This window comes from Hippoglossus hippoglossus, chromosome 10 (assembly GCF_009819705.1).
Source record: "Hippoglossus hippoglossus isolate fHipHip1 chromosome 10, fHipHip1.pri, whole genome shotgun sequence".
In the NCBI taxonomy this organism is placed as follows: domain Eukaryota; kingdom Metazoa; phylum Chordata; class Actinopteri; order Pleuronectiformes; family Pleuronectidae; genus Hippoglossus; species Hippoglossus hippoglossus.
The window spans coordinates 21,481,114-21,494,990 of record NC_047160.1 but is presented as its reverse complement, the minus strand read 5'-3'; the positions used below and the strand labels follow the sequence as shown (position 1 = coordinate 21,494,990).

The 13,877-nt window shown below is 43.8% G+C and overlaps 1 protein-coding gene across 2 annotated transcripts; it reads right to left on the bottom strand.

The window, feature by feature from the left end:
• Positions 1–613: 613 nt before the first annotated feature.
• Positions 614–13,877, bottom strand: klhl3 (kelch-like family member 3). Of its 2 annotated transcripts, none has more exons than XM_034598077.1 (15): positions 13,699–13,877; positions 12,185–12,343; positions 11,475–11,581; positions 11,262–11,383; positions 8,370–8,532; positions 7,974–8,083; positions 6,127–6,243; positions 5,560–5,709; positions 5,319–5,436; positions 4,762–4,959; positions 4,019–4,120; positions 3,742–3,870; positions 2,756–2,896; positions 2,383–2,526; positions 614–2,158 (listed from the first exon to the last, which is right to left on the bottom strand). In XM_034598077.1, exons 1-15 carry the CDS (start codon positions 13,716–13,718, stop codon positions 2,130–2,132), a joined length of 1,809 nt encoding a protein of 602 aa, XP_034453968.1. In that variant the 5' UTR covers positions 13,719–13,877; the 3' UTR covers positions 614–2,129. The 2 variants fall into 2 exon arrangements, with proteins under 2 accessions (XP_034453968.1, XP_034453969.1); XM_034598078.1 differs by having other exon boundaries at positions 12,185–12,319.

Genomic DNA, 13,877 nt, shown 5'->3' with positions numbered 1-13,877 from the left:
CTGATAAAAAATGTTTTACTATTTTGTTTTAACGTTTTTCTCCAGTTGTGTAGGAAACAGTTAATAGCAAATGTCGCCCTCTAGTGGACTTTAAAATAATGACCGCCCTGCAGTTGTATGACTCCACCAACCAGGAAAATTTCCGTCAACATAGTTTTTCTTTTCAAACTCATGACGTCACCGGGACCTTTGACCACTGACATATCAATTCATCTTTGAGTTCAAGTGACAACTGATCAAATCTATTAAAAAGTCCCTCAAGGAAGATTTGAGATCTGATGTTTAAGCCAAACACTTTTTCTGTAAGGCCACTGTTACCTTGACCTTTAACCTTTAACCACCAAAATCTAATGACGTCATGCTTGACTCCAAGTGAATGTTAGTGCTAAATGTTCGAACGCAGATCCCAGGTGAGGCAGCAACGTGACATCCAGATCCTCGTGTGGAGAGTTCCTCAAACAAACTGGAACATTTACATGATCTAAACTGAACTGAAATCATGTGACATGAAACCAACCGATAGAAAAACACGTTAATCTAAATGTTTGACTTGTAACACGAACAAACGTAGAACACACGATGTACAAATTAAGTAAACAAACAGAAACAACAGTTTAGTCTTTAAAGATTTTATATTCTTCTTTGTCAGGAGGATTTTGAAATGGCAGCAGGTCGAGTTTCTCTGTAATTTGCAGAAGATTTTTAGACAGAAATGAGAAAAACGTTTCATCAAATAGCTTCTATCACTTTTCTTCAGCTATGGCACCAGTCAGTCCGTCTGCCAGATAAACTACATCTAAAATAAACCCCCCGTCCTCTGAATGACCTTCATCGGACAACATCAGGATGAGGTATGAAATGCAAAATCTCAATAAATGCTCTAGAAATAATTAGACCAAAACAATAAATACAAAAATCTGAAAACCTGCATCTTTTCCATTCGAATTTTACAGCTGAATTTCTACAGTGCACTTTGACACACACTCTCAAACAGTGAACAGAAACAATTCACCCTTTCAGTTTGTTACTTAGCGATAAAAACGTTATCGCTGGCACATTTCTCGTGAAGTTGTTGGCCTCTGAGTGTCGAGTTAACGAGCTCGATCGACAGCGGAGACGATCTGACGGCAGCAGGTCAGAGATCCAGGCGGTCAGAGACAGGCGGACGTCAGTGCAAGTGTTAAGTGCATCAGTAGTGTGTCGACAAAGACCGAGTCCCGCTGCGTTGAATCGGATCGACCCGTCTGCGTCCGAGGCCACAGAAGTGGTTCTCACACAATCTCAAAAATATTAAACATGATCATTTTGCATATAAGACGCTTTCAACATTCTTTACATTAACTTGCAGCTTCAGGTCGAGAACATCTGTCGGGGCAACAGCTGGTTTTCATCTAGTTCCACAGCTGGAGCCGCTGACGGCACAGGAATCCAAACAAAAACACAAAATAAATCTCAAAATCAAGCTGAGGAACCAGTTGCATTGAGCTCGTTTACATCATAAGAACTGTGGCAAGTCTCGTATTTAAAAAAAATGTCTCCCATGATGAGCTCAGGTTTCCAGGACGCTTCCTTCAGCAGCCAATCACATCACACGTCCTGGTTATTGCAGCACCGTTATCGCCTGAAGCAGAGTTGATCAAACAGTGAGGTGGTGGTGGTGTCTCCGCCCGCTGGTGGTTTGAGTTTTCAGGTTTGATTCCATCCGTCAAAGGATTTACACATTTACACCTTTGAGCTTCTGAAGCTTCTCTCACCAGTCGAGGTTTCCTTCCTGACAACAAGCGTCTCCAGCGTCTGAGTGAGTTCTTCTGTCGGCTGATGCAGCTGCTTCTCGTGTGCTTGGCATTTCAGAAACTTCTCACTAAGACACTGTTCTCTTGGGGTATTGCTTCTGATCTAGTGCAACAGTGGAGATCTCTCGGGGCTGTGATGAAAATGGCGTTGAGCAACAAAATCCCGTTTCGGGTAAAACGCCAAAACTCCCCCACATCCACCAAGACTGTGTCAGATGAGGACTGAGAGCGACTCATCCATTAACGACAGAGTTTATCGCAGCGTCACTTCAGATGACTTCAGGTGTCGCTGTGAGTCGCTCGGCTGCTGATGCTGATGCTCTGGGACAACTGTCGTCATAACGGCTTGTCAATCACTGCGACACCTGGAGGAGAGAGAACACACGACAGAGTGAGACGGAGAGAGAACACACGACAGAGTGAGACGGAGAGAGAACACACGACAGAGTGAGACGGAGAGAGAACACACGACAGAGTGAGACGGAGAGAGAACAGCAGGGCAACACAGCCATCGGGGTGAGTAGCATCCAGCTCCAGTACCAGTACATCTCTCCATGTGTCTCCTGTGGTCCAATCAGCTGAGACGTACCTGCGTAGCTTCGTCCGTTGCTCATGTTGGTGGGAATGAGGCTCCACTTGTCTGTGGCCGGGTTGTAGAACTCTACGGACGACAGGTTACAGGAGCCGTCGTCTCCCCCGATCACATACAGCAGCCCGTTGATGGCACAGACGCCTTGAGGACATCAGAGAAACAACAAGACTGAAGCTTTACATCCCTAATTCTATATTTCAGGAACTGAGTGTCCAAAGAACGATGATACGATCCTTTAGGAAATCTTGAAAACAAAAATGATTCTATTTGTGATGTCTACCCTTGACAATAACAACATTAACAACTTTTAAACTTGATTAGATTCAGTGGTTGCGATGGGGTGTGTGTGTTTGTGTGTTTGTTCTCTGACCTGCGTTTCTCCGACACATGTTCATGTCACAGACCAGCCTCCAGGTGTTGGTCAGTGGGTCGTAGACCTCCACACTCTTCCTCACCAGAGGTCCGTCGTGTCCCCCTGCTGCAAACAGCTGACCGCCCAGCACCCCCACACCTGGACCAGACACAGGAGGAGGCTCCAGAGTGAACACAGATAAAGTGGTAGAGTGATACCTTCTGATTTAACACATCAGAAAGATGAGACGTTGGAACGCAGCAACAACAAAGTCGTGCTTTTTATGGCAAGTTGTCTTTGTGTTGTCATGGTGATCAGAGTCATCACTCTTGTATTCTTGTGTGTAACATTTTCATTTGTCCAGTCAGAGTCAGATTGTTGGTCAGTCTGTAGAAACATATAAAACCTTCCAACTGGATTTCCAGCATGAAGGAAACATTCTGAGAACAAACTGAATTTATACTAAATTTATATTAAATTTACATTTTCACGCTGCTAATCGTGAAAACACTGGACTCAACTATAATAGTGAATCTGTTTCTCTGATTGTCGTTTGTACAATTACAGACAAAGTCCACTAGGGGGCCCCGATGACCCAAAAGTCTGTTGGCAAAAACACAATACTGCTTTATTTACTACAAATTATTTTAGTACATTATCAATTTAAAAATCTCCCATTTGTAAACATGAAAGAGACTAATTCAGATAAAACTTCTTTTTTTTTTACTGCCTGTGTGTATTATGTACTGTACTGATTGTAAATAAGAAATATACATACAATGGGTGTCGTTTATATACACACAAACACACACATCAACCGACACGTTACACACTGGCCATCGTTCAACATCTCACCACAACTGTACAGTCATGAATCAATTAAGAACTGCAGGCTACTGTATGTGGTGGGGGTAGGGTAAAATATAGATTTTGTGTGTGTGTGTGTGTGTGTGTGTGTGTGTGTGTGTGTGTGTGTGTGTGTGTGTGTGTGTGTGTGTGTGTACCTGCTCCACTGCGTCGTGTGCTCATGTCAGCGACGTAGCACCACTGGTCAGTGACAGGGTCGTATTCTTCCACTGTACTGAGACACTGACGCGACGCTCCATCGTAGCCTCCGACTGCGTACAGCTTACCTACACACACACACACGCGCACACACACACACACACACACACACACACACACACACACACACACACACACAATTAGACACAGTTGAATTTTCTGCCTTCATTGACATAACACATGTTACAGCCGAGGTCACACAGATTTCATTCTTACCATCAACCACCCCCACCCCCACACTGCTGCGTCTCGTGTTCATGGAGGCGACGTATAGCCACTCGTTGGTTTTATAGTTGTAGACCTCGACTGTAGATAAACCTGGACCAGAGAGAAACAAGGATGAGAAAAACAGAAACTCGAACGAATCCAAACTCTGATAGGATGGAGAGAGAAGTGTGTGTGTGTGTGTGTGTGTGTGTGTGTGTGTGTGTGTGTGTGTGTGTGTGTGTGTGTGTGTGTGTGTGTGTGTGTGTGTGTGTGTGTGTGTGTGTGTGTGTTGGTGACATTTTAAATTCAGCTGTTGGATGTGTTTTACGAGAAGAGAAGAGAAGAGAAGAAAATGGCTCCTGTCTCTTGTGTTTACTGTCAACACTGGAGTAGACAGTTGTGCTAATGCAGCGATTATATCTGTTCCCTCTCACGTGCAAATGAGCGAGGGAACAGTTGATGAAATCAAGTGGGCAAAGTGTGGAGTCTTTCACTTGACCTGTCCAGACGTCACTCACACATCCTTTGTCTCCACTTTGTTCTTAACTGAATTCTGTGGAAATCTGTTCAGTAGATATTGTGTAATCTTGCTTACAAACACACAAACGGGGGTGAAAACATAACCTGCTTGGCAGAGATAACAAAGCAAACTGCCGACAAATATTTTATCCACACTTGTGCAACCCTATAAAGTGTTTGTACGTGTGTACGTGTGTGTGTGTGCGCGCGTGCGTGTGCGTGTGTGCGTGTACCTATACTTCCGTTGAAGCCCCCCACAGCATAAAGTAAATCTGCCAACACAGCAGCTCCCAGTGTGCTGCGTCTCTCCTGCATGCTCGCTGCCGCACTCCACTGGTCTCGTCCACCGTCGTACACGTCGACCGTCCGCTCGCGCAGGGAACTGTTAAAGCCCCCGACTGCAAACACACGTCCTGCCATCGACACAACACCTGGGAAGTAGAGAGAAGAAATGATTTATTACAAAACTGTAGGATTAAGTCCAAAATTTAGAAATTGTTTTTAAGAGAATAGAATATTTTTGGGATAATTACACCAATACTAGTGGCTTTGATCGTTTTGATTCGTTTCACTTCAGCCTATCAGAGACGTGAACCTTATCGATAATACATTTGAATAGAAGATGCCAAAATGTTTTCAATAAACTGTGGAACTGAAAAGCTCTGTCTTTATGGAGATTGTGTCTGTTCACAAGCCGACACTTCACATCACAAGCTGCAAAATCCTGTTCAGCCAGGACTAACTGCACGTAACCATAAGACCCCGTCATGCACAAGCAACAAACACGGACCTGCCCGACAGCGTCTCGATGGAAGGTCGGCTACTTGGTACCAACGGTCGTCCTGGAAGTCGTAACACTCCACACTGCGAATCGCCTTAGGAGCCTGACCGCCGACTACAATCATCGCCTGTGTGTCCCACAAACACAGAATCCCACCAGACAGTTGAATCTATTAACTGTGTTTACAGAAGAGAATGAAATGATACTGTGAGTTTACGTTGAGAGCAGCGTGTGACGTGTTTGCTTTTACCTTGGGGATGCTGACAGGCGTCCTCGGCCGGGTCCTGTCCGTCTTGATGAGGTGCCGCTGGTCGGCAGGCAGCAGGTGATACTTCATTGCTTCTATAAGAAAATCTTTACAGGTGTTGTTGTTCTTTATCAAAGCTTCTTCCTCCACGATCTGAAACCGGGAAACATAAGTGTGGGTGATAAATGTGAGGCAGTGAACCAGGAGGAAATATTGATTTTGACGTTTGAAGTTTGACGTTTCCATCTAAGCTCTGATAAATCAATACACTTAATTTTATGTTCAAATTATAAATCAACTGAGGCAGAAGAGCCACATCTGAAGTGTTGGATCTGTCGGAATTACAAACAAATCTTAAGACCTTGACACTTTGATGTGCAATATTTCTAGACATGCTATGACTTACAGTTTCTTGAAGCCTCCACGACCTTCAGGAGGCGTATTCTTAAATATTTGTGTGATATTTTCATTTGAGCAACATGCACAATAATCTACTGGGCAGAAGGAGAAACAAGTAAAGAGGGGAAGAATTTGGAGAAAGCAGAGGAAGAGCGGAGAAGTCTCTTCTACCTGCACCAGGTAATCCCTGGACAGCAGTGGAAGTCTGACATGCTCCATCAGTTTGGGCATGTACTCCAGACGAGCCGGCTTATCGTGCTTGATCCAAGATATCATAGCCTCAAATACCTGGGAGAGGGATGGAGAGAGAGGCAGAGAGCAGTGAGGGAGGGAGCTTGTAAATATGGAACATGTACAAATACACGAAGGGATTAATAAAGAGTAAATGTTTGAATTTTATTCACATTTCTACTTTGAGACCTAGAAATACAGCGATTCATCGATGCTGGTGCTCATCTTATTCAGGATTAAAGATCAAAGGAGAGGGAAATAATGGAGTTTAAGACTTGAGCTGAATTTTCTCACCTCAACACATCTGGTTATTCACTAGATGAAGCGGGTGTGACTGATGGTTTTGGAAATTAGGTTTTCCAACTTTGATAAGGTGTGAGGGGGGGGTTTCAGACGCTGTTCAATAATTAACATGTCTGAAGCTTGCAGACGCCCTGAGTGGGATAAGTGCACAACAATCAAACTCACTGTTTGTGTGAAATGCATCAATCAAGGAAGTAGATACTGTTCTTTCAGAGTGAAATACCAACAGAGATTGCTCTCACTTCACTCCCAGCTGGACGTCAGCTCACTCGAGGTGTCTGTGACTTTGACTTTTTTGTTATACACCCTGTTCTATCTAAAACAGGCTCAGATGAAGACACCACACCCTGTCTGGGATCTTTTGTCTGAAATTCATTGATTTACATACTCGGTCATCTCCTGTTGGCCTGTGGAGCAGCTACACTGAGGCAAATGAGCGACTGAGTACGACTCCTGTTGTGGACAAAGGAGCAGTAACGATGACTGTTGAAGGAAAGAGGATCGATACTCTGCAACTCCTCAGACTTTCTTCTCCAACAGGGTTTGAACTAGCCTCTGACTTCTAAACTTATAAAGATGCATTTATAATGTTATACAATAAAACACAACTGCATTGTAATAAATTGAATATTTACAGACCATACCACAGCCTGTTTAGCTGACTTCACTTATAGCCATACACACTGTAATTAAGAGCATGCAGGGGGAAAGCAAAAGTCACTTCAGCCTTGCAGATGTAATTCTGGGGTGGAGATGTCATGAAAGTAAATCTCACCTCTTTAACAACCAATACAAAACAAGATGTGGACACCTCAGTATCTATATGTTGTGTGTTAATCCTGCAGGAATAAATTGTAACAGATAATTCAGTTGAAGCTGGTTTGACACTTCATGGACAGTGTGATGAAAGTGTCTGCCTCCCTCTGTGTCTCACTCTCACTCTGTCTGACTCAACGAGCAGTCGACTTGACTGCTCCTGTCCTGACAGCAGGGTGACACACAGATGCTCCTGTTGACTATCAGCAGGAAGAGATGCCGTCCTCTGGATTATGTCTGCTGGCAAAAGCCATCTCATCAACTTGTGATGAGGATGTAGGCAGTTAATAAAACTGTATTTCTTTAAGAGGATTTTCAGACTTGATACAAAGTTCATTCTAACCGATTTCTCCACTGCTGGTTTATCATCTTCTGTACATTAATTAGTCAGATGCTTATGATTCACTGGTTCATGTTTTTTTTTCTTCTTCTTAACATCTTATCTACTAACAAGAGAAAAATGCATCATTCACTCCCCTGATTCATGAAGTTTACCCTTAAAGAACTGTTGCTTCGGCTGTGTAATGAAAGGCAGCTTAAAAAAGTGCAGTGAGACACTTGGGATGTGTTCCTTTTATTTTTAATTCCTGTAAAAGTATGTAAATCTGTTTTCACCCTAAAGAAAACAGACAAACATTGAAGAGTGTGTCTGTATTGTGTCATCTGACCTTTTCCTCTGTGGAGACTGTGAGTTTGTCACTGGCGATGAGGCTGCACACTTGCTGCAGAGTCAGGCCCAGAAACTCTTCACCCTGCACCACGTCTGTGAAATGCTGCTCTGAGAGACACAAACAAGCAGCACAACAGAGTTCAACCACAAAGCTCAGTGACATTCAAACACAACGCTCAACACTGATCAAAGCTCAACATGTGTCTCTGATATCTTCTTCACCATTTAACACATTCAACATCACATTATCATCCTCTGTACACGTAGCAGGTTTCCAAAGGTTTCAGCATTTTTTCCGGGCTGTTACATAAAAGTCCCACCACCTACCACACCTCTTATACACGCAGTGGCAAAGATGACTCAGGATCTGTGGTGTGAACAGCGAGAAGCTTACCAGCGTATGCGTGGGCCTGGTTGAGAAGCTGGATGCATGTGTGCAGGTCAGCGAAGGCTCTGATGCCCAGACAGTTGGTGGAGTGAAGCTGAGATTGAAGGAACTCGCAGCAAACCTGACGAACGTCCATCAGCTGGAGGAGGCTCGCTGCTGGCAGCAGAACCTGCAAAGAGGACACACGTGGCAGCTCTGTTCATATCTGGTGTTGTCAGCTCACACCTGGCATTAGAACAGCACATGCATCTCTTGTGAGCGCTTGTTATCAGATCTCTAACTTTCCCTGCTCTGTAAACAAGTGAGTCTGGACATCATCTCTGTCTGCAAAGATCAAATGCAATGTTGTTTTTAATAACTTCTGGTGGGAGGCAGGGCTGCCTTAATTAATTAAATTAGAAGAAGCAATTAATGCAACACTGACTGGGTTTGTTCCAGGACTTTCAACCACAACTTGAAAGTTTCCCCATGTGAGAAGGACATAATTTAATAGACAGACACTGACCACACTGGTGGTATATGTTCACATTGGCAAATACGTGCTACCGATGCTACATCTTTGTTTGCCATCAAGAAATAAAATACTGACATTATTATATGATACTAGATCACTGCATCTTCTTAGTCTCACATGTTGCAATAGTCAAGATCCCTGAAGGTATTTGTCAGAGGGATTGTAATATTTTATATCCTTATGGCTCGACTCTGTTGTCACCTAGGCTCTGTTAGCCGGTCAATTAGCGGCACAGGCAGGTTGGCAGTGTCTGGTTAAGAGAGCGATGCTAGCAGACTCACATCCCTACACGTTAGCTTAACTAGGTCACACTGCCTCTGTCTAAACCCTCACTCTTCCTATGAGTGTGTGCTGTTAGCGTCTTCTCTGTTTTCCAGCTGTACTGAAGCCTTATGTTTTCTAAAGGGGAGCATCAGGCCCACTGGAGCTATAATCACAAACAACACATTCACTAACTGAGCACTTTATTAGGAACACTGTGATAATACTGCGACAGGTCTCTATGTGCTCTCAGATCAGCCTCAAACTATATCACATCAAAGTCTGCCGATTTTCCAGCTGCACCCTCATGCAGTGTATCTCACGTCCTACTAATCCCAATGGTGCTCTATTAGATTCCGATCTGGTGACTGGGGAGGCCACTGACACCGTCCTCATTGTCATGAGAACCTCTTTGCTTTCTGATATAGTACATTATCATGTTACATGTAGCCATTAGAAGATGGTAAATTGTGACTGAAGACAGATGCACATGCATACAATTAGATGGCATTCAACACAAACATTGACTTGTATTAATGAGCACACAATCTGCGAAGAAAACACTCCTCACACCACCACCAACGCAAGCCTGGATTGTTCACACAGGTTGGGTCCATGCATTCAGCTGCTGACACCAAATTCTGATCAACCATCTGTGGCTTTTATAGGAAATCCAGATTCATGGGACCCATACGTGACCTTCTCCTGTTGTAGCTCGTTCACACAAAGGGTTACACATTTTTGTGCCATCTTAGGTGCTTGCCTAACCACCACCAGTTGTAAAGAGTGGTTGTCTGAGTTACTGTAGCCTTTCAGTCAGCTCCAACCCGTCAGGTCATTCTCTGATTTCTCTCATTTGCCTCACACCACTCTGAGAAAGAATCTCAGGATATCAGAACCATTTTAACCAGACTCTTTGGCACCACAGTCAGTCACTGAGACATTTTCCCATTCTGGTGTTTGATAAAGCTCCTGGCCTGTACATGCATGATTTTATGAGCCGTGCTGCTCCCATATGATTAGCTGACTGGGTAATTGATGCAAAAAGTATAATAATTACAGGATCAGTGTTGGTACAGTGTAGAAATGAAAAGTAAAAGCACTCCTTTATTGAATATTAGCCTCTAGTCAAAACACACACGTCACACATCTGCAAGTAAGCCAATCAGGCAGGCACGCTGCGAACAGTGGGAGGATTTCCTGTCTCTCTCCATGCAAACTTCCTGTGCTAATAATCAGAGGAAGTATCCAGCCTGCAGCTTGATCCCGGTGCACGTATTCAACCCTGCAGCAGAGTCATGCAGTTACCAAGAGTTAGTGCCACAGTGATAAACAAGGCCCCAGTCCTGTGCTTTCACAGCAAAGCACATCTCATGAACATTACCAGCTCTGCAATAAAAATCTGCTCCTCAGGCAGGTTCATGGCGGAACTTTTACTGGAAACCAAAGAGGTAAAAGCGATCAGGCCTATGACACGGTAAAACACTGACATCTGTTAAATCATTCAAAAGAATAAAACCAACATTTTACCAACCAGGGATGATACTGTTTCACATTTTGTCTCAGGTGTCTCAGACAAATTTACTTTCACTTCACAGCAACTCCATTTTAAAAAGGTGCTGTTTTTGTATACTTTTTGTTGTATTCTTTCCATTATTATTGTAATTACTTGATATTCAAGCATATTTCCTGAATGTTTATATTTTGAATCAGGGTTAACTGATCATCTTTAAAAATAAAGACTTCTTTTTGTGCAGATACCTGTGAGCAAAAACAAAGGTCCACCCACAGAAAAAGGTCAAGAAAACAGCAGTAAGACGTTTCCTTCAACAACAACAACAACGTTTTTAACTGTGTGACTAATGCTCAGTTCAGCAAAACTGGGGTTAAATACAAGGTAAAAGTCATCATAACATGAAATAAACGAGTAAAAGTATAAACAGGAAAACAGTTTTTTGACCCACTACCCCCCCCTTGCTCTCCCTCTTCATGAAAACACACACACACACACACACACACACACACACACACACACACACACACACACACACACACACACACACACACACACACACACACACACACACACACACACACACACACACACACACACACACACACACCTGGACGTTGTCTTCTGTGACCTCAATCTCAGCCGTGTAGATGTAATCAACAAGTTTTTTCAGGGTTTGACCGTCCACCTCTCTGATCTCCACCTGTTGGGCCTTGCTCTCACTCATATCACCTGCATATAGAGAAAAACACACACAGTTAAGCCCAAAACAAAGCACACACATATCAGATATGATGCCGAGCAAACATCAGCTTGTGTTCACCTGTAAACATGGCACAAAAGTAGGGGCTACAGGAAGCCAGGACAACCCTGTGGGCTGGCACTTCAACGCTGCCAGCAATCAGCTGGACATCACACAGCATCTTTTTACTGAGGGATGAAGTGACACAGACAGAGAGAAACAGTCATAGGAGTTATCTACAATTCCTAAATACTTATGATAAGTTGTAAAAATAAACATGCAAACAGGAGCCAGGAAAAGGATTCATCAATGAAGACAAGTATAGGTAGGACGGCTGTCAGCAACTGTACCAGTTAAGGTGATAAATACTAGGGTTGTACTTAAAGATCCCTAGTGAATATATAGATTTGTTCCAGACAAGAGAAGGTGAATCTACAGAATAATCCCAATTTTTCAATATCAATATATCAATAACAACCTGTGTTGTTTTTAAAACATTTAAGAGCAATAGAACATCCAAACCAAGGAAGTGTGACTTTTTTAAGTCAAGACACTGATTTTTCTATCAAGCTGTAGTCAGTAACTAGAGATGCAAGCCAGCAGCTGTTCTCTGAGGTTTTGCCTTATTCTTAAAAAATGTATCAGCTCCTCATCGGGACATTTCCAGACAAACCATGTGAACCAAAGATGACTCCTGTCTGACCTACAAAGCAGATAACAGCCTCCTCATTGCATACTGGTTTCGATTTTCTTTCTCTGTATAGGGACAAACACGACTGTCTGCAACACACCTCCTCAGGTCGTTCATCAGCTGAAAAGCTTTCCTCATATGCGTCTGGTTGAAGGTGTGCATCCCTCCATTCATCGTGTCCTCCTCCGAGTCCGTGTTGCAGTTTGGACGCGGTGAGGCCGGTGTGGCCACCAGACTGGGGAGAGATGAGAGGCAGTGCCTGGGTCATTGGAGATAGATGATGACCCAACAGTTATATATGGTTAAGCTATAGAGTTATGAAAAGAGGACAGGACAGGGATGATACACTGGAGGTAGTGACAATAGTAGATTTAGTAAATGTAAACTGGACGTGAGTGACAACCTGGCTTATTCCTCTGTCAGCACACGCTTGAATGACATCACCGACGCATTCTCCTTAAACAATCCCCAGTTCTTCATGGTAATCTCCTTTGGTTGCCATGGAAGTCAGACGTTGCTATAGAAACTGCACCATGGACTTTACGATACGGATCTTATACGTTCTTTTGAAAAACATTTAAATCCAGTGAGTGACAGTCTACATGACTGATATAGTAGAACATAAAAAGAGGATCCTATCTGGTTGTGTTCTTCAATTTTGGGAAATGTTATCAATTAATGAACAGTGTAGATTTTTTGGAAAATTTGGATTTTCATCAACAGTTTGACTGAGAAACTGAATTTGACAATTTTGTTCATCGGATTTAGGCAAAAACTGGCCTCTGCAACAACCTCCTGGTCTCAGCCATGACTTATTCACACTAGGAATAATTTCTCTGTCAATGTCATTATAAAGTTCAGTATTTCTTCTCTCAGTTACATTTATTCAATCACCGTGAGGCAGAAATCAATCAGGACCAATGTACCAGGACCAGTGTGCTTAGTTTGACTTTTCAGGGTTTGTTTAAAAATGTCTGTCTGTCTCCAGTGTGCAGGAACAACACACGTTATTCTCTGGACTCATTACAACCCATCTCTTGTCCACATGAACAATTTGGACAAATAGTGATGCAGCACTTCCAAAGCAGGAGGAGGTTTGGATGAGTTAAACACTTCAAGCACGTGTCTGTGAAATAAGGAAATTACACATAACAGCTTCTGTGCGTGTAAACATCAAGATGAGTCAGAGTTTTTGCAGAACGTGTGTGTGTGGTCGTTTGGGAGTTTGCGGTTCCAAGTTGTCAGGTGAGCTAGCTGCTAGCATTGCTAATCACAACACAACATAAAGCGCACGGTAGCTTCCGTTAGCTGCCACAAGCGGCTGCTCGTATCGTGGTTGTCACGGATGTTTGGATGCAGGTGAACGTCCCACTCCGCTGCCTGTAAGAAGCGACCTGGTGTCGGTCACCTAATGCGAACTCGGGTCCTGAGCAGCGGGGCTAGCTAACTCCCCGAGGCTAACTAGTCAACAAAAGCTAGCTTGAGTTGTGGAGCTGGGCAAAGTGCTTCTGACCGCCGCTGCTGGTTGGTGCTCGGTGTGGCCTGGACCGATGTCCTGACAAGCAGCGTGAACCACGAATCTACCGAACAACCGGCAGAGCTGAGCCAACTCACCCCAGCGACACACCGTCCATCCTCCGTGTCCTCCCCTGGTCCTCCCTGGTCCTCCCGGAGCGCAGCAGGCATGAGCCGCACGGAGATCCTGCTCTGCCGAGAGGACTCACTCCGCTGGAGAAAAAAAAATGTGACCGGTGTGACTGACGTGGTGCGAAGCGTGTGTCATTCTGAAGTTA